The sequence below is a fragment of the Stegostoma tigrinum genome, chromosome 24 (genome assembly GCF_030684315.1).
Source record: "Stegostoma tigrinum isolate sSteTig4 chromosome 24, sSteTig4.hap1, whole genome shotgun sequence".
Taxonomy (NCBI): Eukaryota; Metazoa; Chordata; class Chondrichthyes; order Orectolobiformes; family Stegostomatidae; genus Stegostoma; species Stegostoma tigrinum.
This window is the reverse complement of record NC_081377.1, coordinates 47,447,980-47,475,129: the sequence shown is the minus strand read 5'-3', so window position 1 is coordinate 47,475,129 and position 27,150 is coordinate 47,447,980. Positions and strand designations below refer to the sequence as shown.

The following is a 27,150-nucleotide window of genomic DNA, read 5'->3' as shown; positions in this document are numbered from 1 at the left end:
CAAAAGTTAAATACGTTGGGAGTGTACTCATTGGCGTTTCGAAGAATTGAGGTGATCTCAACGAAACATACAGGATTCCTAATGAGTTTAATAGGGTAAATGCTGAGAGGATGCTTCCCCTCATGGGAAAGTCTAGGACCAGAGACCATAGTCTCAGATTTAAGGGATACCAATTTAAGACTGAGATGAGAAGGTATTTCTTCAAGGGTTGAGAATATTTGGGACCCCTTGGTAGAAAGAGGTTTGGGGGCACAATCCTTGTGTATATTTAAGGCTGAGATATATTCTTGATAGGTAAGGGAATCCAGGGTTGTAGGGGTTGAGTGGGGGTGGAGGGGCTGAAGGGTGGGAATGTGCACATGTGAGAAGTTTTAGATCAGCCATGATTGTATTGAGTGGTGGAGAGGGCATGAGGGGCTGAGCTACCTACTCCTGTTACTATTTCTAATGGTTCTATTCCAATGTTACATTTCTACTGTGAAGAAAAATGATGTTTGCTCCTGATTCCAACAAATTATTTTGGAAAAGTTTGATCTTTATGAACATGTAACCTTATTCTCATCACTTATTTGTTTATCATGGCCTGATGAGATAATTGTAACCAAGTGCTGTGCAGAAATGAAGTAATTTCTGCCATATCATGTGATACAAACCTGGTCCCATTATCTTAGCTACCTTTCTCTTCACTTTATAAATTTGTTCTTGGAATGGATTGCCCATCCATAAATACCAACCCCCAAAGAACTCTGCAATCCTTGTGTAGGTACACTCAGTAATACTGGGGTGGAAGGGCCACAATATTAATCCAGCGGCAGAAGGAGCTGAAATACGGTTGCAGTTCAGGATGGTATTTATAGAACATATAGAACATAGAACATTACAGCACAGTACAGGCCCTTCGGCCCTCGATGTTTTGCCGACCTGTCATACCAATCTCAAGCCCATCTAACCTACACTATTCCATGTACGTCCATATGCTTATCCAATGATTTACATCCCTCTCAAGCTATTGTGCTTTTTCCTCTTAACTAGCATAGGTTGTTTGGAAGGTGCTATTGGTAAGTTGTTGCCATACATCATCTACACTTTTTGTTTTCTCTACTGTTGGTTTTGATAGGTTGGTTTTTGCCTTTTTTGAAAATCCCTCCCATGTTTCAATTGTTAAGTTGTTTAGCAATTCACACCAGGTAGACTGATTTGGCTGTTGATTGACATTGACTTTGGTTATTTAACCTCCAGTTGCCATCTTATGACAGACTTTCCCCTTTGTTTTCCATCTTCCCCCTTTTGATTCCGAAAACATGTCATTGATCTGAAACACTATCTTTGATTCTCTGTGCAGATGTTGCTGGAGTTGTTCCGACATATTTTCTTTTATTTCAGTTTTACAGCATCCGGTGTTTTATTTTTGATTTGCAATGATGGGGCTTGGTTGAGTCAGTTGACTAGATGACAGCAATAATGTAAGTCCTGCCTGTAGTAGTTCATAAAGGTCTTGACCTCCCAGTTTGAAACAGAGATTCCACTCAAGCTGTATAACTACTTATTAGAATCATGCTGTACAGAAGCTGTGGCCTATCAAGCCTGTACTGCCAAAAATTTACTTCTGCCTACATTATTCCCACTTTTCTGCCCTTAGCCCTTGACCCTGAATGTTGAATAATACTTCAAGGGCTCATCCAAGTACTTTCTTAAAGGTCGGGGTTTAGCAGCACACCTACTCCCTTAGGCAGTGCAGTTTCACTTGAAAATGATGTCCCCTTATTGACCCTTCAACTAAGGGTACCAACAACTTTCTATTCACCTTGTCCATGCCCCTTATAATCTCATACACTTCTATTAGATCTGCTGCTCCCCTCCTCTGCTTGAAAGAAAACAACCTGAGCTTACCCATCCTCTCTTCATAGCTGAAATATTCCATTACAGGCAATACCCAGGTGAATCTCCTTTGCACCCCACTCCAGTACATTCACATCCTCCTTTATATGAAGTGACCAGAGCTGCATGTAGTACTCCAGCTGTGGCCTAACCAAAGTTCTGAGCAACTCTACCATGCCTTCCTTTCTCTTATTATCTATGCCAAATCTGATAAAGGAAAGCATCACATATCCTTGTTAACTACCTACTAACTTGTTTTGCCACCTTCGAGGACCTGCAAACATGCACCCTGAGATCCTTCTGTTACTCTGAGCTTCCTAGTGTCTAGTTTTTTTTGAGTATTCCCTTGTCTTGTTTCCTCTTCCAAAGTGTATCACTTCACATAAGGGGCCAGCTGGTGAACAGATAAGTGGAGACAGAGCTCATAGAAAGTGAGTCAGTTAGGCAAACGTAGGGTTTTTTTAATATTCATTAACAGGATGAGGGCATCACTGGCTAGGCAGCATTTAGTGCCCATTCCTAATGGCCCAGAAGGCAGTTAAGAGTAAGCAACATTACATGTGACTCCAGACCAACAGTAGGCCAGACCAAGTAAGGATGTCCGTTTCCTTCCCTAAAGGATGAAAGTGACCCAGATGGGTTTTTCCAACAATTGGCAATGATCTTAATGGTCATCATTTAGATTCTTAATTACAGATTTTTTTTTAAAAACTGAATTCAAATTCCATCAGCTGCTGTGGTGGGATTTGAACCCTTGTCTCCAGAATGTTATCTGGGTCTCTGGATTAACAGTCCAGCGATTACACTACCATTGCCTCCCCTGTTGTTACTCTTGTAGATGGTAAGCCAGGGAAGAAGAAAAGCTGATTATGGGAGCCAGTGAATATGTGAAAATGGGCAGGTGGTGCTGAAAGCAGTTTGTCAAGGCTAGGGAATGGGCTAAAGCACATGCAAGGAGATGTTCATGCTGTAAAACTATTGAACTCTACATAGAGTCCTGCAGGCTGCAGAGTTCCAAGGTGGAAAATGAGATACTGCTCTTCCAGCTTACACTGAGCCTACCTGGAGTTTGCAGCAGACCCAGGATGGAAATGTGATTCCTGAACTTGGTGCATTGAAGTGGCAGGCTAACTGCTTTGCAGATCAGCTCTTTCCTGCGCATAAAAGTTATCAAGTTTCCAGTGGGCCATTTGAAAGGCAGAAGGAATACCCATCAATCACCTACCTGTTTTCCTGCAATGATACTCTAGCAGTTCTAAACATTCTCTTCTTGCTTCTCTTAAATGGCCCATCTTTTACCGAGCTTATGTCCCCAGTTTGTAGACTCATCAGCCAAGAGTGTCATTTAATCTTTTCTTTTTGATCTAAAATTGGTCTTCATAATTTTTTTGTTATTAGAAGTTCTACCTCACTACCTTTTCATTTTGCTTGTGCCCAGCATGCTAATCTTGGATGTCCTGAGCCATGTCTCTGAAATGACAATTAAATCGTACCCATTTACCTCCATTTGTGCGTTCAAGTCATCAGCTTTTTTTGCGCTCGGGCTCTCACTTGCACACGCACATGATATTGCACCTAACGCCACAACCACTCCCCCAAAATCTAGTAAGGGGACGCAGCAGTGTCGTTGACTCTTAACTGCCATATGGGCAATTGGGAATGGGTAACAGTTGCTGCCTAGACAGCAACACCTCTGTACCATAAATGAATTTTTAAAAAATGCGTCCCCTCAGCTCCACAGTTGGTCCTAGACTGCCTCTCCTCACTCCTACTCTAGATCACCTGACCCATTCTCTTAAAGGGGCAACACACTCTGAACTACATAGATAAAGGCAGGAAGTTTAAAGGGGTTTTGAGGGAAAATTTTTTGCACCCAGAGCAGTGGTGGTGACCTGGAATGCTCTGCCTACAAGGGTAGTTGAGGCAGGAAAGGCTTCAGCCTGTCTAAAAAGTACTTGGATGAGCACGTATAAAGTGTTTAATGCTGTCAGACTAGTGTAGGTGGTCGGCTATTTTTTGGCTGTACAGACTTTTTGGGCCAAAAGGGTTATATTGTATTATATGGTTCTGTGATACAACTAAGTGTCCACAGGAATTTCTGACCAAGTACGAGTTAAGAGAAAAATGCCAGTGTATAGCCAGGCTCATGTTAGTCCGGTAAAATATACTCTGAAAAAAAAATTTGAATTCCGTGGTTCAGTGTTTGAAAGAGAAGCATGATTTCTTTTTGCCTTTGTTTTAAATTAATCTTTTCTTTCAGCTGGGATACAAGATCGAACAACACGTCAAAGCCAAGTCACTCCGTTGATGCACATACAGCAGAGGTCAACTGTCTCTCTTTCAATCCCTATAGTGAATTTATTTTGGCAACTGGTTCTGCTGATAAGGTGGGGCATTTTTTTGTCACAGATTTTAATACCAAGCTGTTGGTAGTGTGAGGGCATGCTTTATATATATATTTTTTTCTCTCTGCACTTAACTGCAACTCTGAATTCAACTTTTAAATGAATCCTTTAATTTCCAAGTGTGTACTTTAATTTTTTCCTGCTACCTTCGTACTGCTGTCTTTTCACTGTTAAGTGTGCCAAATTGTTTATTGGTTGGTTTCGGAGAAAATAAACAAAACCTGATGTTTAAGAGGCATGGAGCCAGACTAGAATGCTAAATGAATATTTTGTTGGTGTTTACGAAGAAAGAAATCTAATGAAATTGTGGTTATGGAAGGGCTGAAAATTCAGGGACAAGACATGCTGAAGAGAGTAGCTAATACTTAGGATGGAGTTTTCTGGTCTGAATGGCCTAATTCCCAGGTTTCAAAAAGTAGGAGTGAAGATAGTAGATGGTGTTACTTGACTGTCAAGAACAAAACAGTTCACTTAATTGGTACCACATCCAACATGTTCCATATTCACTCCCCCCATCAATGTGCAGCATCAGCAGTCTGTACTATGTAGAAGAGCTCACCAAGGTTCTTTTGAAACCAGTTTCCAAACATAAGGCCTTGACCATCTTGAAGAACAAGTGCAAGACACATGGAATATCATCACTGCACACCCCTCTCCAAGACCCTATCGTGACTTGACTTGAAGCAGTGGTGATGATAGTTCTGTGTTGTGGAATTTAAAATTGTCCAGCTGCCTTCCCAGAAGCACTTTGTGTATCCCTGCACCAGGTGGACTGCTACAGTTCAAACTGGTGTTCACCAACACCACCTCAAGGGTATTTGGGGAAAGGCATCATATTTTAACCTAGCTACCTCCACCCACATCTGATGAAAGCATTAACAATGTAGTGTAAACAAAACTATAACTGAGTTGCAGCAGAATAAGGAATCATGGTTGTTACTACTTGTAATGAATGGACTGAAGACCATTTCAAATTTTGCTGAAATAGGTGGAAAACTAAATTTAGTTAATTTAATTATATCAATTAATTTGTAATGGTGACCACAAAACTACTGGATTGTAATATATTTTTTAAAAACTAATTCATGAATTGGGAAGGAGACAAAATAGGACCAAAACTGAGCAATTTGACCCCTCATGTCATCTTTATACAAATCAAGAGCAGGAATAGACCATTCAGCCCAAGTTTGCTCTGCCATTCCAGAAATTTGCACTTGACCCAAATACAACCTAAAACACCTGCATGCCTATACTGACAACATTTTTAACACCCTGCTTAATGAGAATCTATCTGTTGCTACCTTAAAAAATATTCAAGTGCTGTGCTTCCTTCTCCAGAAGAATGTTTCAAAGAATCTCTTTTCCTTTGGGCCTCTTGATCTGCACTACTTGCAGTTCCACTTTCCTGTTCCTAAACGCTGACTAAATCAGATAATCCGATCCTAAGCGGCGTGACTACCTCTGAGTAAAAAGAATCTCTAGTTAACTTTCCAACTCTCTGATGCATCAGTACCTGTAGTTCGGCTTCCAGCTTGTAATTTGAGCTGAAGTACAGACCTGTTTGAGCCAGATTAAACTTGTATCCAAGAACTGCCATGCGCTACAACATTACCTGTTCCACCATTCTTAATGTGTTTTGAGGAACTAATTAATTATTATGTTCAACTTTATATGTAGCTCTTTTCATTAACCTTGCCACAGACTGCTATATTATTTTGAACTTTAGAAATAGAATAATACCTAATTGCCTACCAAATGCTTTGCAAGTAAGCAGTGTAAGATTCTATTCCAGGAGGTTAAGCAGGTTGAGATAAAAGCAACAGCATCCCTCTGCTTTCCTGCCCTATGCTGTCTGAAGTATTTTACTCTAGTACTCTGATCGAAGGCACACTCAAGTGCTTGGCCTCATTAAGTTCGTTCGTTTTGTTTTCCTAACATCAAGGACTGACTCACTTAATGAAGATCCAGTTTATGTTGGCTCTTATGCTGTTCTTTCACTGAACCCCTTGCAAAAACCTTATTTTAGGCTGGCAACTATAGAATTTAAACTGTAGATTTCAGTTGCATGCCATCTATAAACCACAAACTAAATTAAATTTGTACAGAATAAAAATTTAGACTTGCCTGTCCTGCAACTGTATTCACTCACTAAATCAATAAGATTACAGTTGCTCTGTTTGTTTTGCATTCAAAATTTCCATCTATCTTTTAAAACTTTGCCTTTTCTAAGAATCTATCCACCATTGTCTTAAAAAGTATTCACTGATCCCACCTCCATCAGCTTCTGAAGCAGAATGTTTCAAAATTATACAACCCTCCAGAGAGAAGAGCATTTCTTCTCATCTCTGTACTGAAAGGGTGACCCTGATTTTTAAAACAGAGCCCCTAGCTCTGGACTCCTCCATAAGAGGAAACATCTTTTCCATGTCCACCAAGTCCAGATCTTCTTTAGGAACTTGAATGCTGCAATCAGGTCACCCCTTCTCTTCTAATCTCCACTGGAACATGCCTAGTCTGTCCAAATTATCCTTGACAATCAACTCATTCCAAGTATAAATCTACAGTGAGTTGCAAAGAAGAAATATCAGACTGAATATTAACATTTTCTCTTTCCACGGGTGCTGCCAGACTTGCTGAATTTCTCCTTTGTTTTGTATCAATCTTGGATACTTCTCAGCATTTCCAATGTATTTGCATATTTCCTTAACTAAGACCGAAACCCTGCATAGTATTCAAGATGCCTGTCATTATTGAAGCATTATATTTTTTCTATGTTCACTTCTGTCATAAAGGATTGCATCCCTTTAGCTGCCTTGATTATATTGCATCTGCATACTAACTTCTCTGACTTTACAGTCATGTACTTAAACCCTTCTGCACCTTAGACATCCTCAGACGTTCTCAGTTAAAGCCCTACTGTGCTTTTTCATTTTTCCTACTTGCAATTTTAGGTTTTCCATCTGCCAGATTTTTGTCTACTCACTCAACCTCTAAATCTACTCAGACTTTACTCACTCAGCCTATCTATATGGCTACTCTAGGTTACTTTTTGTTCAGTTGTAAACCCTAGGATTAGAATGAGAAATTCCGCAATGGTAACATTGAATGTCAAGGCGAGATTTGTTGGATTCTCTGTTGCTGGAAATGGCCATTGTCTGGTGCATGTGTGATGTGAAAATTTGCCAATTATTAGCTTAAGCCAAATGTTGTCCAAGTTCTGCGTATTCAAACAAAGAACAGCACAGGAATAGGCCCTTTGGCCCTCCAGCCCTGCACAGACACGTTTTGCCGTTGCGTACTAAAATAGACTTTACTCACAGGATCTGTATCCCTCTATTTCCTTCCTGTTCATGTATTCATCCAGGTGCTTCTTGAATGCTGTGAATGTGTCTGCTTCCACCAACTCCTCTGGCAATGTGTTCCAGGCACTGTCCACCCTTCATGTGAAGAACATCTCTTTTCAGCGTTCCTTCCCTGCCCTTGCACCTTGATCCTGTATCCCCTAGTAATTCTTCCCTCCACCCTGGGGAAAAGCCTCATATTTTCCACACCATTCATGCCATTCGTAATCATATCAACTTCTGTCAGGTTGCCCTTCATGCGTCAAATCCAGTTTATCTAACCTTTCTTTGTAGCTAAAATTCCCCATATCAGTCTACATCCTCGTAAGCCTTTTCTATACCTTCTTCAAAATAAACACATCCTTCTGGGAATGTGGTGAGGAGAACTATAGGCAGTATTCCAAGTGTGGCCTAAGTAAAGTGCTACAAAGCTGCAGCACAACTTGTCTGTCCTTATATTCAATGCCCCTTCCATTGAAGGCAAGCGTGCCAAATTGCTCCAATATCATGCATGGCAAATGGTGCTGAAACATTGTACAATCAGTGATGAACATATTCCGATCTGACCAATTGATGGAGCAGTGTAAAATGGTAGGATCTAGACCCTGACTCTGGGGAACACCAGTGACAGTGCGCTCAGATGATGCAAGATGATTGACCTCCACCAAACACAACCATCTTCACTTATGCCAGGTATGACACGAACACCTGGGGACTTTTCACAATTCTCGTTGACTTCAAATTTTCTATGGCTACTGGGGAACATTAAAACAGGAGTGGACATTCAGTCTGTTGAGGCTGCTCTGCTTTCAGTTCAATCACGACAGATTGAACAGTACCTTTATCCACACTAACCCCATAGCTCGTGCACTATTGGTATTTTGAAATCTGTGGTCCTATACCTTAAACACACTCAAAGACATGACCTTCCATGGCCCTCTGTAGTAAAGAATTCGAAAGGTTCAAAATACTGAGTTTAAAAAAAATTGGCCTTTGAAGTAAGTAGCATCCCACTTTAGTTAAAATTGTGTCCCCGCTGGTAGACCCTTCCCAACCAGGGAAAACATCTTACCTGTTATGTACCTTTTCCTATTCCAATTCCAATTTTCTGCCATCTGCAAATTCACTCTCGGCAACATATCTGTTTTATTGGGAATTGAGTGAAATCAGCTGCCACTTTGTATTACTTGCACAAGGCTTAATTGTGTGATTCACTTTAAATATCAGTTTGCTTGACGCAATTTTTCCATATCTACTAGCCTTGAGACAACCTGTTAAACATTTACAGTTAACTAAATTTTATGAAGTTACGATCTGACCAGTTGAAGGAACACTTTCATAATTCTTGTGTTAAGGTGCTGCATGTAAGCTAACTTCACTTAACTTGGTTTCACAAATGTTTGTGCTTTCAGTGATGCTGCAGCTTTATATCTTTCATTGGAGTCAGGCTAGGGCAAATCTTACTAGCATGTTGGGCGCTTTCTGCCATCTACAGACTTGCTTTAGCCATTATTAAGAATTCTGAAAATGATGCTTTGTGTACAATAGTTACATTCCAGCTTGAAGATCCTTTTCATATCTGCATTTTCAGCTTTGTGTGCGCATTTTGGGTTTTATGTAGGTTTATTTAATCATTGATAGTGTTTACCTTATTTTGTTGCTCCTTCTCTCTAGCTGTTAATCGTTGATGTGTAATTCTAAACATGAACATGTTTTTTTTCAGACTGTGGCATTGTGGGATTTAAGAAATCTGAAACTAAAATTACATTCCTTTGAATCGCACAAGGATGAAATCTTCCAGGTATAACTAACTTTTTCAGCTTTGGGTCTGAGGAGAAAAGCTTGTGATGCAATTATTATGGGGTATGCTGGGTTAGAAAACTGCCCTTTATCTTTGGGTCTACTAGGATAAAAGTCCCAGCTTTCTTTGTAATTGCTACACCAAAAGGAATAAATTTGTTACGTCTGAATCCTGTTCCTTACTTTGAAGTGTAATTTCATTGGAAGCAGTTCAAAGAATAGATCAACTACTCCCAGGATGAAGTGATTATTTTAAAGGTTGAAACACCCTGCCATAGTTACACTCGTGGAATCATACTTTGCATGCAACATCACAGATATCACTATCCCAGAGTACAACTGGTCCTAACAAAAAGACTGAACCACCAGAAGTTGTAGCATTGTGGTCACCAGCATGGAGTGATTACCTTTGGAAGCCCTTAAAGTTGATTGTGGACCCCATGAAGAATCTTGACATCAGGTGAAACCTGGGAAAGAAAATTCCCACTGACCACTTGCTGTACCTGTCTTGACCCCTCAGCTGATAAGTCATTGCTCCTGTATGTTGAACATCAATTAGAAGAAGCATGGAGGGTGTTAGGGGCACAAAATGTACTGAATGGGTTTCAATGTTACCACCAAGAGTGGCTTGGTAGTACTACTACAGACCAACTGATCAAGTCTTTAGTAACAGCTGCTAGACTGGGTTTGTGGCAGGTGATGAGGGAGCCAATTGAACATAGAACACTACAGCGCAGTACAGGCCCTTTGGCCCTCGATGTTGCACTGACCTGTGAAATAAAATTGAAGCCCATCTAACCTACACTTATTATAGAACATAGAACCAACTGGAGGGAAAAAAACATGTTTGACCTAATCCTCACCAAGCCACATTGTGCAAATGATTCCTGATTTGGTAGGAGTGACCACCACCCATTCCTTGTGGAGACAAGAGTTTTTATCCGCGTTGAAGACTCCTTTCAATGTGACGTGTGGCTCTTACTCCATGCTAGATTGGACAGACTTTGAACGGATCTGATATCTCAGACTGGGTGGCTGTGTTGCAGTGTACAGTAATGCCAACAACATGGGTTCAATTTCTGCACCAGCTGAGGTTACTGTGAAGGATTCTTCTTGACGACTTCTCCCTTTGCCTGAAGCATGGTGACCCTTGGATTAACCCACCACCAGTTGTCTGTTTCTGTTAAGAGTGCACCCTAACTATTCCCAGAACTGACTTCGTACCTTTTGCTGTTTTTGATCCCCAGAACCAAAGTCAGTTGTTGATAGCTTTTATGCAAGGTATCAGCACTATTTCTCCACATTCTCCTACTTTTCTGTTCTATCAAATCGTCTTTGGATCTGCATAGTCAAGAGTTAATCTTGGCCACTTGAGGAATGGCTACAAGATCACCTATTCATTTAAATTTTTTGTTAATACACTTATTTTGTTACTGATGCTTTGTCTTTCAAATACTGAACCTTAGTTCCCTTTAATTTTTTGGCTCTCTAGCTCCATCTGGTGTGACACTTCGGACAAAGTGCTCAATCCTGTCAATCATTCAGCACAGAAACAGACCCTTTGCTCTAATTTGTTCAAGCTGACCAAGTTTCCCAAACTAAATTTAATCTCATTTGGCCCATATTCCTCTAAATTTTTCCTACTCATGTCTGTGCATAAGTGTTTTAAATGTTGTAACTGTACCTACATCTACCAATTTCTCTCTTTGGCAGTTCATTCCAAACACGAGCCACCCTGTGTGGAAAAAGTTGCCCTTCAGGTCGGAGAGTCATGGAGTTGTACAGCACAGAAACAGACCCTTTGGTCCAACTGGTCCAAGTTGACCCCAATCACAAACTAAACTTGTCCCACCTGCCTGTGCTTGGCCGTAGGTCCCGTTCAAATCTTTCTCCTGTCACCTTGAAAATATGCCCCGTAGTTTTGAATTCAGACACCATAGAGAAAAGACCTTTTGCTATTCACCTTGTCTATACCTCTTATTTTGTAAATCTCCGAGGTCACCGCTCAACTTCCTGTGCTGTAGTCAGGGGAAAAAGTCCCAACCTATCCAGCCTCCCCTTATAACTCAAACCCTCCAGTCTCTGCACCATCCCGGTAAATAGTTTCTGAACTCTCTCCAACTTAATAATTCTCCTTCCTGTAGGTGAACAGAACCGCATAAGCACTCCAAAAGCCTCCTCACCAATGTTCTATCCAACCTCAATATGACATCCCAACTGTTATACTCGGTGGTCTGAGCAATGAAGGCAGGCGTGCTAAACCCCTTTTTTATTGACGTTGTCTAGCTGTGATGCAACTTTCAAAGAACGATGTGTGCCCAGGTCCTACCATTAACTGTCCTTGTTTGTTTTAGTTACTCAATTCACCAGAACATTAGTCCAGCAAGAGTCAAGTGAAGACTGTACAGTGGTACAGCTCCCATTTTCCCCCTTACAGGTGCAAATGCCTTATAATTTTTGAGATGTCTTTTTGTAGAAATTGCAGAATATTGTGATTTTGTGCAAGATTGAAGTCTTTTATATCTTCACTTTGTTCATAAGTAATGCTCTAGCTATTTAATATAAAAATTGGTGATGTTTGAATTAGAATCAAATTACAGTTAGACTAATTAGCCAAGTTGCATTGCATGGGATTTAAGGGTGAGCTTGCCAATTGGTTAAAAACGTTGGCTTAATGGTAGGAGCCAGAATGATGATGGAGGGCTATTTTTCAGAATGGGTGCCTGTGACCAGCAGCGATCAATAGGAATCAGTACTGGGTCCACTTGGCATTTACATAAATGGTTTAGATGAGAATATAGAAGGTATGGTTAGTAAGTTTGCAGATGGTGCCAAAATTGGTGGCATAGTGGACAGTAAAGAAGGTTCTCTAAGCCTACAAAGAGATCTTGATCAGTTAGGTCAATGGGCTGAAGAGTGGCTGCAGTTTAATTTGGAAAAATTAAGTATTGCATTTTGTATTTGCATATGAGTTGGGACGTCATATTGAGGTTGGATAGAACATTAATGAGGACACTTTTGGAGTGCTTATGCAATTCTGTTCACCTACCGGAAGGAGAATTATTAAGTTGGAGAGGGTTCAGAAACTATTTACCAGGATGGTGCAGAGACCTGGAGGGTTTGAGTTATAAGGGGAGGCTGGATAGGTTGGGACTTTTTCCCCTGACTAGAAGGATTTATACAGTTGAAAGCAGGGCATTGGGTTGTGCTGTAGAACAGGGAAACCTAGGGGTTCAGGTTCACAATTTTTAAAAGTTTGCGTCATCTACAGAGTGATTAAGAAGGCAAAAATGTTTAGCGTGCTTGGCTTCATTTTCAGATCTTTGAGTATTAGAGTTGGGATGTTATGTGATACACAAGATGTTGGTGAGGCATTTTCATGAGTACAATGTCCTGTTCTGGTTGCTGTTTTATTAAGAAGGATATTACCAAGTTGGAGAGGGTTCAGAGGAGATTTAAGAGGATTTTGCTGGGATTGGAGGGTTTGAGATATAAGGAGAGGCTGGATAGGCTGGTAGGTTTTTCGCTGGAGTGCAGGAGGTTGAGGGGAGACCTTTATAGACGTTTATGAAATCATGAGTAAAGGATAAGGTGAAGAATAGGTGGGGTTTCCCCCCTAGGGTGCGTCATTTCAAGGTGATAGATTTTTTTAAAAAGACGGCATTTTTCTCTTGTTAGAGTAGTTTGTGTATTGAATGAACTTAGAGGAAGTGGTGGATACGGGTACGGTTACAATGCTTATAAAATATTTTGATAATTACATGAGCAAGGAATGTTTGGAGGGATATGCGCCAAGTGCAGGAAGATGGGACTAGTTTAGCTTGGGATTATGTTCGGCATGGACTGGTCAGATCGAAGGGTCTATTTCCATACTGTATGACTGACAACATCTTTTGATACACCTTCCCTTTCTCTTCCCTTCCAATTCCAAAATAAGTTGCTTTTTTTTGGGTGCTGAAAGAGAATGGGATAATTATTTCACTTTTCATCTATCAACCTTTATTCACTAATGACTTTTTTCTTAATACCAACAGGTTCAGTGGTCTCCTCATAATGAAACCATCCTGGCATCAAGTGGAACAGATCGCAGACTGAACGTATGGGATTTGAGGTAGGAGCCCCTCTGTCTGATTGTGGTCACTGATCTTGGAATTCTAGCTCTTTCAGCCTTGTGGTATGAGTTCTTAACTGTGCTTTGCCCTGCTGTGTTTGCCTATTTTATGGTCCTTTTTGGATTGGGAAGTGGTGTACAATTGCAATAGAGCTTTAAGAAAACGAGGGCAGTAGATTGGAGAGAGAAAATTGGAGTTGCTTGAGCGAATCCAAGTTTATTTTTTTTCCCAAATGGATTGCCATGGGTATTGGTGAAGTTCTTAATGTTCCTGAGTTCTCCTTACTAAAGAATTTTTTTCTCTTTAAAAATGGAATAAAATCCTTATGGACATAGTGATGACCACCTTTATAAAAGTCTGGAAATTGGGCAACTCGCAGATTGAGGGGCCTAGAGCATTAATGTTCATTATAATTCTTCTTAGCCTGAGACCTGCTTTATTAAGGTCCCAAATTAAATGAACTTATACTTGCAATGTAAGTATTGCTGACCGTGGCCTAATTGTACAAAACATGCCAAACCTGGCACACTGCTGTGGTTGCAAGTTTTTTGCTGTAGAGTCTGTATGATAGTTTTATTTGGAGTTTTGTGAATCTGTTGAAGGAATAATTAAGTATAATAAAAGTTAACAGCTTTCCTCTGCTCAGTACATCAGTAAATTCTCAAGTTGTTTTGTAGTTATAAGTTGTTTGGCTATTTGCAGTGGATCCTGAATCAGGGTTTGCTTATTTTGGTGCTAACTGTGTACAAGTGCTACTTTCCTGATTGGGCACTATCTATGTTGAGACTGATTGTTTGTTCTTTCCCCTCCCTCTCATTTCCCAAGTCAGTATCTCCTTTTCTTTTTGACAGCTGCTGTTTGGACATTGCTCCTTTTAATAACCCAGGTTGTATAAATTTTATCCCCTTCCACAAAAATCATAGAAATTATGATCAGAAGAAGGCCACATGACCCTTTCAGTGTTCTCTACCATTCAGTGTCACCATGCAACTCAGTCTGTTCCCACTTTCTCCTCTTACCCTTTGATCCCTTTAGCCCTAAGAACTGTATCTAACTCCTCCATGAAAACATTCACTGTTTTGCCCTCAATTGTTTTCTTAGCAGGGAATTTCACAGGCTCATCACTGGGTGAAGATATTTCTCCTCATTCCAGTCCTAAACGGCCTGTACCATATCCTTAGATTGTGACCAGTGGTTTTGGACTTCCTGGTAATTTAGAAACATGCGTCTTGCATTTACGCTGTCTGGTCCTGTCAGATTTTTCTAGGTTTCAATGAGAGATCACCCCCTTCTTTGCTAACACATTACACCAACAATATTGAAAGCCCAGAGATAGTAGGAACTACCAATGCTGGAGAATCCAAGATAACAAGGTGTGAAGCTGGATGAACACAGCAGGCCAAGCAGCATCAGACGACCAGGAAAGTTTGATGTTTTGGGTTGAGACCCTCTTTTCTGAAGAAGGGAATCGACATGAAACGCCAAACTTTCCTGCTCCTCTGATGCTGCTTGGCCTGCTGTGCTCATCCAGCTTCATACAGTGTTATCTAATATTGAAAGCCTTACAATTTTTTGTGTATTTTTTCCCAATGTGAATTCTGAGTTATCAAGAGTCAGACAACATAGAAACAGGCCCTTCAGCCCACCATGCCTGGGCCATCCAGCAAACACCAAACTACATTAATCCAGCACTTTGTCTGTAGCCTACTATGCCCCAGCAATTTAAGTGCTCACTCGGATGCTGCTTCAGTGTTGCGAGAGTATCTGCTTCTTCCGCATTGTCAGGCAGCATGTTCTAGTTACATACTACCCTCTGGGTGCAAAGAATTTTTCAGATCTCCTCGAAACAAACTACTCTTCATCTTAAACTTGTGCCCTCTGGTCTTAGACACCATGAGAATCTCTTCCCAATGGGAGAGATTCTCATGATCTCCACTATGTCTCATAATTTTATTAATCTCCAATGATCCTCCAGGCCTCCTTTGCTCCAAGGAAGATAAACACTGCCTATCGAATCTCTGCTCATAACTGAGAATTTCCATCCCAGGCAACATCCTGACACATATATTCTCTCCACCGTCTCCAGTGTGGTCCTGTCTTTCTGATGGTGTTGTGACCAGAACTGCACTCAGTATTTCATCTGTGGCTTAGCCAATGCTCTGTAAAGTTGTGACGAGACTTCCTTGCTCCTATATTCTACACTCTGACTGACTAATGAAGGCAGGCATCCCATATGGTTTCTTCACCACCCTGTTTGTGCTGATACCCAAAGGGATCTATAGAAACTTACACCAAAGTCCCCTTTGTTCCTCGGCACTCCCTAGAGACCTACCATTCATTGTGTCTATACTTCCCTTTATCAGACTTCCCAAAGTGATCACTTAGAATTTAGTCTTTTTAAATGCAATCTGCCATTGTTCTGCACAGTTTACCAGCTGATTAATATCGGACTCTAGTCTGACACCATCCTCCTTACTATTAACAACAACACTAATTTTTGTATCATGTGCAAACTTACTAATCAATGGCTTTGATGTGAACGGAGAAGTTTAATGTACAGACAAACAGCAAGGATCCTAGCACTGATTTTTGTGGTACACTGCTGGCCACAGGTTTTCAGTTACAAAAACAGCCCTCCTCCATTGCTCTTTGCTACCTATTTCTAGGCCAATTTTGGATTCAGTTTGCCACTTGTCTTGGATGCCGTGGGCACTTAATATTGGAATAGCCTCACGTGGAACCCTGTTAGAAGCCAGACTGAAGTCCATGTAGCCACATCTGTGCTCTCATCGAAATATTTTAATCATCTTTGGAAAAATCTGTTAAATTAGTCAGACAGAATCTCCTTGTAACAAATCTGAAGTTAATACCACCCCAGTTATAGTCTAACAGGTCTATTTGAAATCACAAGACATCTGACAAAAGGGCAGCACTACAAAAGCTTGTGATTTCAAATAAACCTGTTAGACTATAACCTGTTGTCATGTGATTTCTCACTTAGTCTACCCCAGTACAACACTGGTACCTCCACATCATGTTTAACAAATCTGTGTCGACTATCCCTAATCAATCCCTGCCTTTACAATCTTTGAACCCTGTCCTTCATAATATTTTCCAATAATTTCTCTACCCCTAACATCAGACTAACTGGCCTGTAATTACCTGGCCAATCCCAGCTGCACTATTCTCTAGTCATCTGGCACTTTTCTGACCATAGGTAAATTAATAAATATAGCTGCCAGGGTCCCAACAATCTCCTCCTTTGACTCTCATAGCCTGGGATACATTCCACCAGGCCCTTCGGGATTTATGTATCTGTATGTCTGGTAAAACATCTAATACCTTCTTATTAATAATGTGTTCTAGAACCTCAGCATCCCAGCTTATATCCCCAGCTACAATGTCTTTCTTTTCTGAATACAGATGAGAAGTTTCATTTAAGACCTTGCCCACGTCCACTGGTGCCATACACAAGTTTACTCCTTTAGTCAATAATAGGCCCCATCCTTCCCCTGGTAATCCTCTTACTCTAATGTACTTAGAAAAAACCTTGGGGTTCTCCTTGATCCTATCTGCCAAAGAGGTTTCATGGCCCATCTTTGTCTTCCTCGTTTTCTTCTTAAGCGACATTCTACACACTATACTTTTGGAGATGCCTTCCCTGTTTTTAATGTGCTGTAACCAAAATGTGCTTTCTTATTTTCCCTTATCAAACTCTATTCCTGGACATCCAGTGACTTACTGCTGTTGTCCATCACTCCTAGAGGAATGTATTGGCCATGAATTCTCACGATGCTACTTTTAAAGTCTCCCAGTTTCCATACGTAGACTTAAATGCATGTAGCTGCTCCCAGTTTGTTTATCAGGTCCTGTCTAATATTGAAATTGGCCTCTATCCTGCTCCTTTTCCATAATGATTTTGAAACTTGTGGCCACAGTCCCTAAAATGCTTGCCCTCTGAAACGTCATTCACTTGACTGGCTTCATTCCCTTGGATTGGATCTGGCACTGTCATCTCTAGTAGGACTGTCTGTGTACTGGCACAAAAAGCACTCCTGGGGGCACTTTAAAAATTCCACTTCGTCTAATCTTTTCACACCGAGGCGATCCCAGTTAATGGTAGTGAAGTTGAAGTCCTCTCGAACTATAACCCTGTTTCTCTCATGTCTTTGTGTTTTGCCTGCACATCTGCTCCTCTATCTTCCTTTTTTGAAATTTGGGAGGTCTGTAGTATAATCCCAGCAAGGCAACTTCCCTTTTTTTTACTTATAAGCTCTACCCAGATGGCTTCCATTTGAAGACCCTTCTAGGATATCCTCCCTCTTGACTGCACTGCTGGTTTCCTGTTTCAATAAAGCAATGCCCCCACACACACTGTCTTCTCCCCTCAGCCAAAATCATGCCTGCAGCTCCTAAACATGAATGCTGAACTGCTAGTCTGTCTGTTCTTCAACTGTGCTACAGTGAATGTGATAATATCATTTTCCCACATGATCTATGTTCTCAGTTTGTACGTCTTACCACTCAGGCTTGTTGCACTAAAATAGATACAAATTAACTTTTAGACCTCCCATCTGCTTTATCCTGTCCATGTCTTCTCCACCTCCTGGACTATATCTGTATATCATTCCTATAGCTGAGGACTTTGCTCCTGACCTACTCTGCCCCACCACTCCTGCCAAATCAGTTTAAACCCTCCCCAACAGCACAAGCAGATCTCCCAGCAAGCATATTGGACTTGTTCAAGTGCAACCTGTCCATTTTGTTCATGTCCCATCTCCCCGCAAAAGCTGCCCCAATGATCCAGAAGTATTCAAATTGGCCTGTCTGTTCAAGAGGGACTCCTGCACGATGTGCTCATGCTTACTGGTTTTCCTGATGAACATCCAGTGCTTTTCTGCCTGTGTAATCCTTGCTGATGGTGTGACCAGCTCACTAATCATGCTGTCCCCAAGGTCCTCAGCATCATGGATGTTCCAAAGTGAGGCCATCCGCAGCCTGAGCCACTTCGTGCAATCGGGAGCTGCAGCTGAACATGCTTTCTGCATAAGTGGTCACCATGGAGACTGGAAATGTCCCCGAAATTCCACATATTGTACAGGGCTGAGTTCTCCTTCCACTTTGAACCTAATGATGATCATAATGGATTCATTTTTCCCCTTTCTCTAGTAAAATTGGAGAGGAACAGTCACCTGAAGATGCTGAAGATGGTCCTCCAGAACTGTTGGTGAGCATGCATTGTAAATTTAATCAATCAATTTTCCTTCTTTCCATTTTTGATTTTCCTTAATAACTTGTTTTAGGGCTAAGTTACTCAGGTGGCTATAGACATTTGAGGTGTTGTTTGAAGGTACTTGGTTTATATGAAAACCTGGAGAATCAGGCATTTTGAATTAAGGCGACATGAACTGAAGTGTGATTTCTTCAGTGTGATTTGTAAAATATCTCAATGGGTAGTTGTTATGGCCATTTTTTTCCTTGTTAAATGTTACCGTCCTCCACCTTCCGTCTTTACCTTCTCCATCTTCCTCATTGAGATAGCTAACTTGGTGTTGACTGGAGGACCTGGCCTGCAAACCTTCCCTGTCCGACAGTGTGTTGATTGTTTGCCTTCAAGATTCTGATCCTTAATGAATCCACTTGCAGTTGCCATAGGACAGATAAGCCCTGGATCTTTCTCTACTGTTGGGAATTTCTGTATGCTTGATTACCAGCAGAATGCACCAAATAATACATAATTCTACACATAGAAAGTTGATTTTATTCTGATTTGAACTGAATCCTGTGAAGAGCATGGATTCTCCACTACAACTTACTGTTTGAAAGTATTCCATGATATGAAGCTCCCAGACTTGTTCAGATTTTTAAAGTACTGGTGTTAATTCAGTGTGGTATGCATCGGCAAGTTGAAGAATATAATGGAATTGTAGAATGGTTGCAACATGTCTGTGCTGACTCTGAAAAAGTGCACTGTTATCTCCATGTAAACTCCTACATCTCATTCTGAAATATTCCTTTACTATCCTGAACAGTGGTGCTTCTAAGGTTACTTAACTTGATACAAATACATGATGACAGCATTTCACATGTAATCTGCTCATCTTTTTTACAGCTCAGAATTCATTCTTCTTTTTCATTTGGTATTTTACCCACAGTTGTGGACCTTTGTTTATAGTTCAAATGTACCTTTTTTATATTTTGTTAAAATTCAAGTGGTGGGAAGATAATAGTTAACAGTTTAGTTGCGAATTTCCTTCAATAGTGGGAATGCAAGAATTTTTTAAAAATTTATTTGAGACGAGGGCGTTGCTGGCTAGGCCAGCATTTAATGTCCATTGCTAATTGCCCAGCGACCGGTTATGAGCCTGTGGGTCTGGAGTCACTTGGAGGCCAGATCAAGTAAAGGTTGCAGTTTCCTACCTTTTTTAAAGGGCATTAGCAAACCAGATGGCATTTTTCAACAGTCGACAATGGAATTGTGGTCATCGTTAGATTTCTCAATTCCAGATTTATTTATTGAATTCAGATTCCACATTTGCCTTGGCAGGATTTTAACCTGGGTCCCTGGAATATTATCTGGGTGTCTGGATTAGCGGTCCAGTGATAATACCACTAGCCCATTGCCTCCCTGATAGAAAACTATTTCCAGGGCCAAATAGGAAAAAAGAATTTGAGTTTAATGGGGAGCAAAAGATACTTGGTTCATTAGGGCCGAGATCATTGGCTTATAAGTTCATAGCAGCCCATCCTGGAATAATTCATGCAGTCCTGAGCACTAATTGATCCCCATAGAAGGAAATTCATGTCTTTCAAAAGTAGAAGAAATATGGTGAATGGCCTCATTTAGATAGGTGAAGCGGAGAAATCCTTAGATTTATAACAGCTCAGAAAAGGCCTGTTGACCCATTGAATCCACAGTGACGTTTGTGCCACTAAAGATGTGCTTGTCCCATATCCTTGAATGTTACAATATTCGAAGCACTCATCCAAATATTTTTAAAGATTGTAAGGTTTCCTGCCTCCACCACCTTCTCAGGCAGTGCGTTCCAGATTCCCACCACCCAAATCCCCTCTGAAACTCACTGCCCCTCCCCTTACCCTAAAACTATGCCCCCTCATGATTGACCCCTTGATCAATGGGAACGGCTGCCCTCTGTTCACCCTGCCCATACCTTTCATAATGTTATACACCTCTGCCCCATGTCCCCCCCACTCAGTCTTCTCTACTCTAGTGAAAACAACCCAAACCTATCTACTCTCTCCTTTTAGGTAAATTCTTTAACCCCAGACAATATCTGGTGACCCTTCTGTATACCCCCTCTAGTGCTATCCCGTCCTTTCTGTAATGAGGTGGCCATAACTTCACACAGTACTCCAGCTGTGCCCTTGCCAACACACTGAACAACTCCAACATTGCTCTTGTGCCACAACTGATGAAAACAAGTGTCCCATTTTCCTTAACTATCCAATTCAGGTGTTCTGCAGATTTCACAGATCTATGAATAATTTATTCCAAAATCTCTCTGTTCCTCTGAGACAACCAGTGCCCTGCCATTCATTTAAATATTCCCTCATTTTGTTTCTTCTTCCAAAGTGCATCACCTTGCCTTTATCTGGACGTCTGCTACTCAACTTCCTGTAACCTACAATCATCTTGGCTGTTAACCACCCTACTAATCTTGGTGTCATCTGCAAATTTGTTTAACATTCCCCCCACATTTTTCATCTATATCATTTATGTATATAACAATGAAGGCCCCAGTACTGTTCCTTGTGGTGCACTGCTAGACACTAGCCTCCAGTCCCTCAAACAGCCTTCCACCACTACCTTTAATGCCCTATTACTGAGCCAGTTCTGATTCAATTCCCCAAGTTTCCTTGAATTCCATGTGCTTTAACCTGCTCGGTCTCCCATGTGAGACCTTGTCAAAAGCTTTCCTAAAATTCATATAAACTTCATCAACTGAACTTCCTTCATCCGCACACTAGATCTCATTTTCAAAAAATTCTAATAAATTTGTTAGGCATGATCTCCCTCTGACAAAGCCAGACTGAAACTATCCCTAATTAACCTATCCCTTTTAAAGTGGGTGTTGATTTGATCCTTCAAACTTTTCTCTTCTCTTGTAAGCTCCCTACCACTGACACGAGACTCGCCAGTCTGTAATTTCCTAGTTCATTTCTGCCATCCTTCTTAAAATATGGAACCGCATTAGCCATCCTCCAGTCCTCTTGCACACCTCTGTGACCAGAGAAGAATTAAAATTTATGTCAGAGCCCCTGCAGTTTCCTGCATTACCTCCCACAGCAGCCTGAAATGCAATTCATCCAGTCCAGGGAATCTGTCTGTTTTTAAGCCCATCAGAGCCTCCAATACCTCCCCATTGCTTTTATGTCAAGCTGTGCAAGTTCCCCAGTCCTTTCTTTTCCTGAATTCCATACCTACGTTCTCCTTTTCCAAAGTGAAGACTGAAGAGAAATATTCGTTCAACACCCTACCAGTGTCCTGTGCCTTCACACACACATTGACCCCCCCCCCGGTCCCTAAAAGGCTGTACTGTTGCTCTGGTTAACTTCTTCCCTTTATTGTATCTATAATGCTGTTTGTATTTCAGTTTATTCATGGTGGTCACACAGCTAAGATCTCGGATTTTTCTTGGAACCCAAATGAACCATGGGTAATTTGCTCTGTATCTGAAGACAATATCATGCAAGTTTGGCAGATGGTGAGTTCTGTTGCATCACTATATATATCTCTCTCTTTCTGTTTTTACCTTTGGCAATTGAAAGGACTTCCATGTGAGTGCTAAGTTGTGTTTGTTAGCAAGTGTGTTTAGGCAGCTCAACTATTGCACTTCAGGAGCTTTTACAAAGTCCAAAATGCATGACATGAGTTGCATGTGTATGTTGATGACACCCATCTCTACTTCAGAGTAACTCTTTTTTGACCCTTTCTTGTTAATGAATTATTAAACTGCTAATACCAGTTTTTACTAGATGAGCAGAAATGTTCCTGTTAGTTAAATATTAATAAGGTGTAAGCCACTACCTTTTTAAATCTTTCCAAAATTATGTTCTCAAACTACTAACAACAACCAAATCTAAGCTTAGCTATTAGTACAGCTGGTGTCATATTTGACCCCAAGATGAGCTTCCAACATTGTATTCATCATCTGAGAATATCTATTTCTATCTCCATAACTTTGCCCTGTCTCAGTTCATCTATTGCTGAAATCTTTGCAAATTCCTTTTGTTAATTTTGTGATTAGGGTTCATAAAATTATTGCTTGGGTGCTTACTGGCAGAATAATATGTAACCGTAAGTTTGATTAGTATTACTATATTATAGAACATAGAACATTACAGCACAGTACAGGCCTTTTGGCCCTCGATGTTGTGCCGACCTGTCATTACCGATCTGAAGTCCATATGCTTAAATGTACCTAAAGTTGGCGAATCTGCTACCGTTGCAGGCAAAGTGTTCCATTCCCTTACTACACTTTGAGTAAAGAAACTACTTCTGACATGTGTCCTATATCTTTCACCCCTCAATTTAAAGCTATGCCCCCTCGTGCTCGCCGTCACCATCCTAGGAAAAAGGCTCTCCCTATCCACCCTATTTAACCGTCTGGTTATTTTTATATGTCTCAATTAAGTCACCTCTCAACCTTCTCTCTAACGAAAACAGCCTCAAGTCCCTCAGCCTTTCCTCGCAAGACCTTCCCTCCATACCAGGCAACATCCTAGTAAATCTCCTCTGCACCCTTTCCAAAGCTTCCACATCCTTCTTAAAATGCGGTGACCAGAACTGTAGGCAATTATAATGCGATGACCAGAACTGTACATATTATGTTAAGATTTTTAGATGCATTTTAAATTTGTTCTGAATTGTGCAGTGATGACTGGAGATTTGCTTACATTTTTAAATTGGGTCTTTTCTACCCCACTTCTTTTAGCTGTTTACCTAAAGGTTTGAGGGGAGGTGATGGCAACTGATATCCGGTATCTCAAAGACAGAAACATTTAAGAAACTGTCAGACAGTGTGCAGTTTAATTTTTGAAGGAAAGGTCTGTAGCAACAGAAGTGCTGGTGGTTTAGCTGTCTCCATAACAGGACAGGAGAAGTCTTGAGTGCCTTATAAAAAAATGCTTTGAGGATGTGAGGCTACTGAACCAATGTTAAATAAGTGAGCTCTGTAAACGGTTCATAAAAGGTATCTAAATAAAATGTTCATTGAGTGAATGTGAAAAAGCCATCTACAGCCGTGCCAGAGGGGCTTTCTGGAGAAATGGCTGAATTGTCAAAAGAAAGGGCGGCACGGTGGCTCAGTGGTTAGCACTGCAGCCTCACAGCGCCAGGGACCTGGGTTCGATTCCAGCCTCAGGCAACTGTCTGTGTGGAGTTTGCGCATTCTCCCCGTGTCTGCGTGGGTTTTCTCCGGGTGCTCCGGTTTCCTCCCACAATCCAAAGATGTGCAGGTTAGGTGGATCGGCCGTGCTAAATTGCCTGTCATGTTTAGGGGGATGGGTCTGGGTGGGATGCTTCAAGGGGCGGTGTGGACTTGTTGGGCCGAAGGGCCTGTTTCCACACTGTAGGGAATCTAATCTAAAAAATATAAGGATTGAATCTTTTATTTCTGATGTTTGTAATTAGGCCACTTTAGATAGTCCTTTTCGAGTATGACATAGGAAATGGGGGGAAAAAAATAATTAAATTGGATTTTTTTACTACAAGTACATCGGCAATATCTTGTGAATATGTCCAGTGACTGACCACTATAGTGAACAATTAGCAAAATTAGAATTGTCTGTCAACCTAGGTTTCACGTTAGGATCTGATTTGACTTGTATTGTCATCAGCTGAGATCATAACAATCTTTCGTCTTCATTTCTGTGCCCACTCACCTCTCTTGTTTGACTGGGAGCCAATGCCCTTCAATTTTAAAATTCTCCATGTATTCCAATCTCTTCCTAACGTTACATTAACACCCAGCACTTCTCTCCTCCTTCACTTGCCTCCCTTCAAGACACCTTTTGAAAGCTTTTGGCCATTTGAAATAATATCTCAGGCTTGGTGTCATTTGATTTTAATGAATTTTGCAACAGCTGTGTTCGTTTTTATTACAACATATTTGTTACTCTCCAGTGCCTCAGTTTATTACTAACAGGCACAACACTTGAATGCACACAGTTGCAATGTGTTTTGGCTATATAAGTTTAAAGCCTATGTCTTTGTGTATCTGTAATTACAGATACACAGCTAATGTTTTAAAATTTCATTTGGTTGTAATGTAAGACATTTTAAAATTGTAACCTGGTATTTATCTAGGGCTTTCAGCCCCTGAATTGATCTTGATAATAGGATGCAACATACATTTGAAATATTTATTTCCTATTTTATATTAAAATTCAGCAAATACTCAAAGTTCAAGTGCTAAGTAACAAAAAAAATTTGTTACTTTTTTTCTCATGCCATATTTATGTTGTTATGGTCTGAGTTGTACATTTCCTGAACAAATGATAGCTGAAATATAACATTGGGAAGTTTATACTTTTTTAAAACCAATTTTTTTTTAAATTTAAAATTTCCATTTTAAGAAATGGAAAAATGTCTTTTCTTACCTCAACTGAGTTCTTCACTGGAAGATTTAGATCTTTTTTTTAAACAGCACCTTTTAACTGTAATCCTGGGTGTGATTTATTACTTCAGACCAGGAAACAAATGTGGCTTTTATAACACACTGGAGGAACTGTTGTTGAATGATCCCATTGCTGTTTTTCAAATGCTTCAGTTCTTGAGGCAGAGGAGAAATAGAATAGCCCAAAATGCTTGCTGTTCTAACAGTATTTTTAACAAGACTGTAGCTTCAATGAACAGTGTTTTACAAATTTTATTGCTGTTTTTTAATCGTTTCTCCACTAGGCTGAAAACATTTACAATGACGAAGATCCTGAGGGAGCTCCTGATCCGGAAGGTCAAGGCTCATAGTTGATTCTAGTTTCCAATCATTCTTTTGTACACAAACATGAAATTCTGCTAATGCTGTTTTGGGAGAGCTGGTTGGTATATAACCGCCTTCTCCTACTGCGGGAGTTTGAATAAAATGTATGTCCTCCAGAAAGGACGTAGAAGTTTTTATGATTGCCTGTGCCCATCATAGTATTGTACTGATGTGTCTGCATTACTTCGTAAGCAAAGTATTCCGGATGCTGGAAATCTGAAATAAAAACAGTGCTGAAAATCCTGAGCAAGTCATGTTGCACTTGTGGAGAGAGAAACAATGTTTCTGGTCTGTCTTTCACCTTTCTTCAAAGTGGTTCTGATCAGTTTTCACTGAAGTTAACTTACGAGCTGGCTATGTGTCCCTGTTGGGTGTGGTTTTTGGTAGGTGGGCATGTATGGTGAGCCCTCAATGTGGGTGTCAAAATTGGCAGCCCAACCATCATGTGTAATAATTGAGTCAGTTGACCTTGGTGAAAGCTCTAATTTAAAACAAAATACATTGGATGCTTGAAATCTGAAACAAGCACATAGAAAATGCTGGAGAAACTCAGCAGGTCTGGTAGTATCTGTGGCGAGAGCAACTGAATTAATGTTTTTGAATCCGGTACGACTGTTCAGGAGATTCTTGAAGGATCATCCTGGATTCAAAAATATGAACTTGATTTCTGTCTCTGCAGATGCTGCCAGACCTGCTGAGTTTCTTTGTTGGTTTAAAAACTCAATTGATCATATAATACACTGCATGTGCCAGAATATAGTTAATATGGACAATTGGCAAGAAATGGGCAAACTCTTAAAGCAGATTTCAAAATTGTGGGAAGTAGGATGCATTACAATTGTCAGAGCACTTCCTGTGGAGATTGTGTACTCTTATTTCCCTGGACTTGTTCCAGGATCTATTTTGAGTTCCTTGGGAGCCTGCTAGCAGTGTAAACACTTGAGCTCGTGGTACTGCTGCAGAACCTGAGAGTAGGGTTTCCTTTTCTTTTGAGGGGCAGAAGTCCTGTAGTTAGACTGTGCAGTCAGCCTGCAGTGTGTATTCTGATGGATAATTGGCTCACTGCCAACTTTCCTTTGTTTGCAGGATGGAGAGTGGCATTGGCAGTATTCAGCTTACTGAGCTATTAGCCCTGTTTTTCACTGCACAAATGCTGCCTGACCTGCTGGTGTTTTCAGCATTTCATGTTTTTGTGTCTGCATTTCTGTTTTGCTAATAAAGCTGTTTGATATCCTGTTGCGTACGTTGCATATTTAAAGCTTACCCCACCTTCTGGATGCTGCAGTGTGTTGTGCTTTTGTTTCTTTTTGAGATGCAAGTCAGTTAAACCAGTTGAATATTCTCTATGAGAGGGTCTTGCTAAACAAGTGTATTGCTCCCAATAAAATGGATGTTTTTCTACACAATATCAAATGTGAACTTCTTTACCTGCCTTTTGTTAAATTGCCGCCTGGTGGTTGCTGCAGTAAATTCATGAACAATCTGCCAGAATACAAGAGGTACACAATCCCTAGTTTTTTTTTTAAGAAAACAAAAAATTCTCCTCGCTCAGTTTTTAATGATTAATCCCTTACCCTGAGATTATGCCCCCTAGTTCTAGGCTGTCTAATCA

General features: G+C 40.6%; 1 protein-coding gene across 3 annotated transcripts in view; it reads left to right on the top strand.

Annotated features, from left to right (window-relative positions):
* The window catches only part of LOC125464964 (histone-binding protein RBBP4), a 43,923-nt gene extending 16,985 nt beyond the window's left edge, over positions 1-26,938 (top strand). For all 3 annotated transcript variants that reach the window (XM_048557938.2, XM_048557939.2, XM_048557937.2), the window contains 6 exons: positions 4,139-4,265; positions 9,348-9,425; positions 13,459-13,535; positions 18,706-18,763; positions 22,152-22,262; positions 25,460-26,938. In XM_048557938.2, coding sequence (XP_048413895.1) covers positions 4,139-4,265; positions 9,348-9,425; positions 13,459-13,535; positions 18,706-18,763; positions 22,152-22,262; positions 25,460-25,525 — 517 coding nt within the window. In that variant the 3' untranslated portion in view covers positions 25,526-26,938. The remainder of the gene's footprint in view (positions 1-4,138; positions 4,266-9,347; positions 9,426-13,458; positions 13,536-18,705; positions 18,764-22,151; positions 22,263-25,459) is intronic.
* The last annotated feature ends 212 nt before the right edge of the window (positions 26,939-27,150 follow it).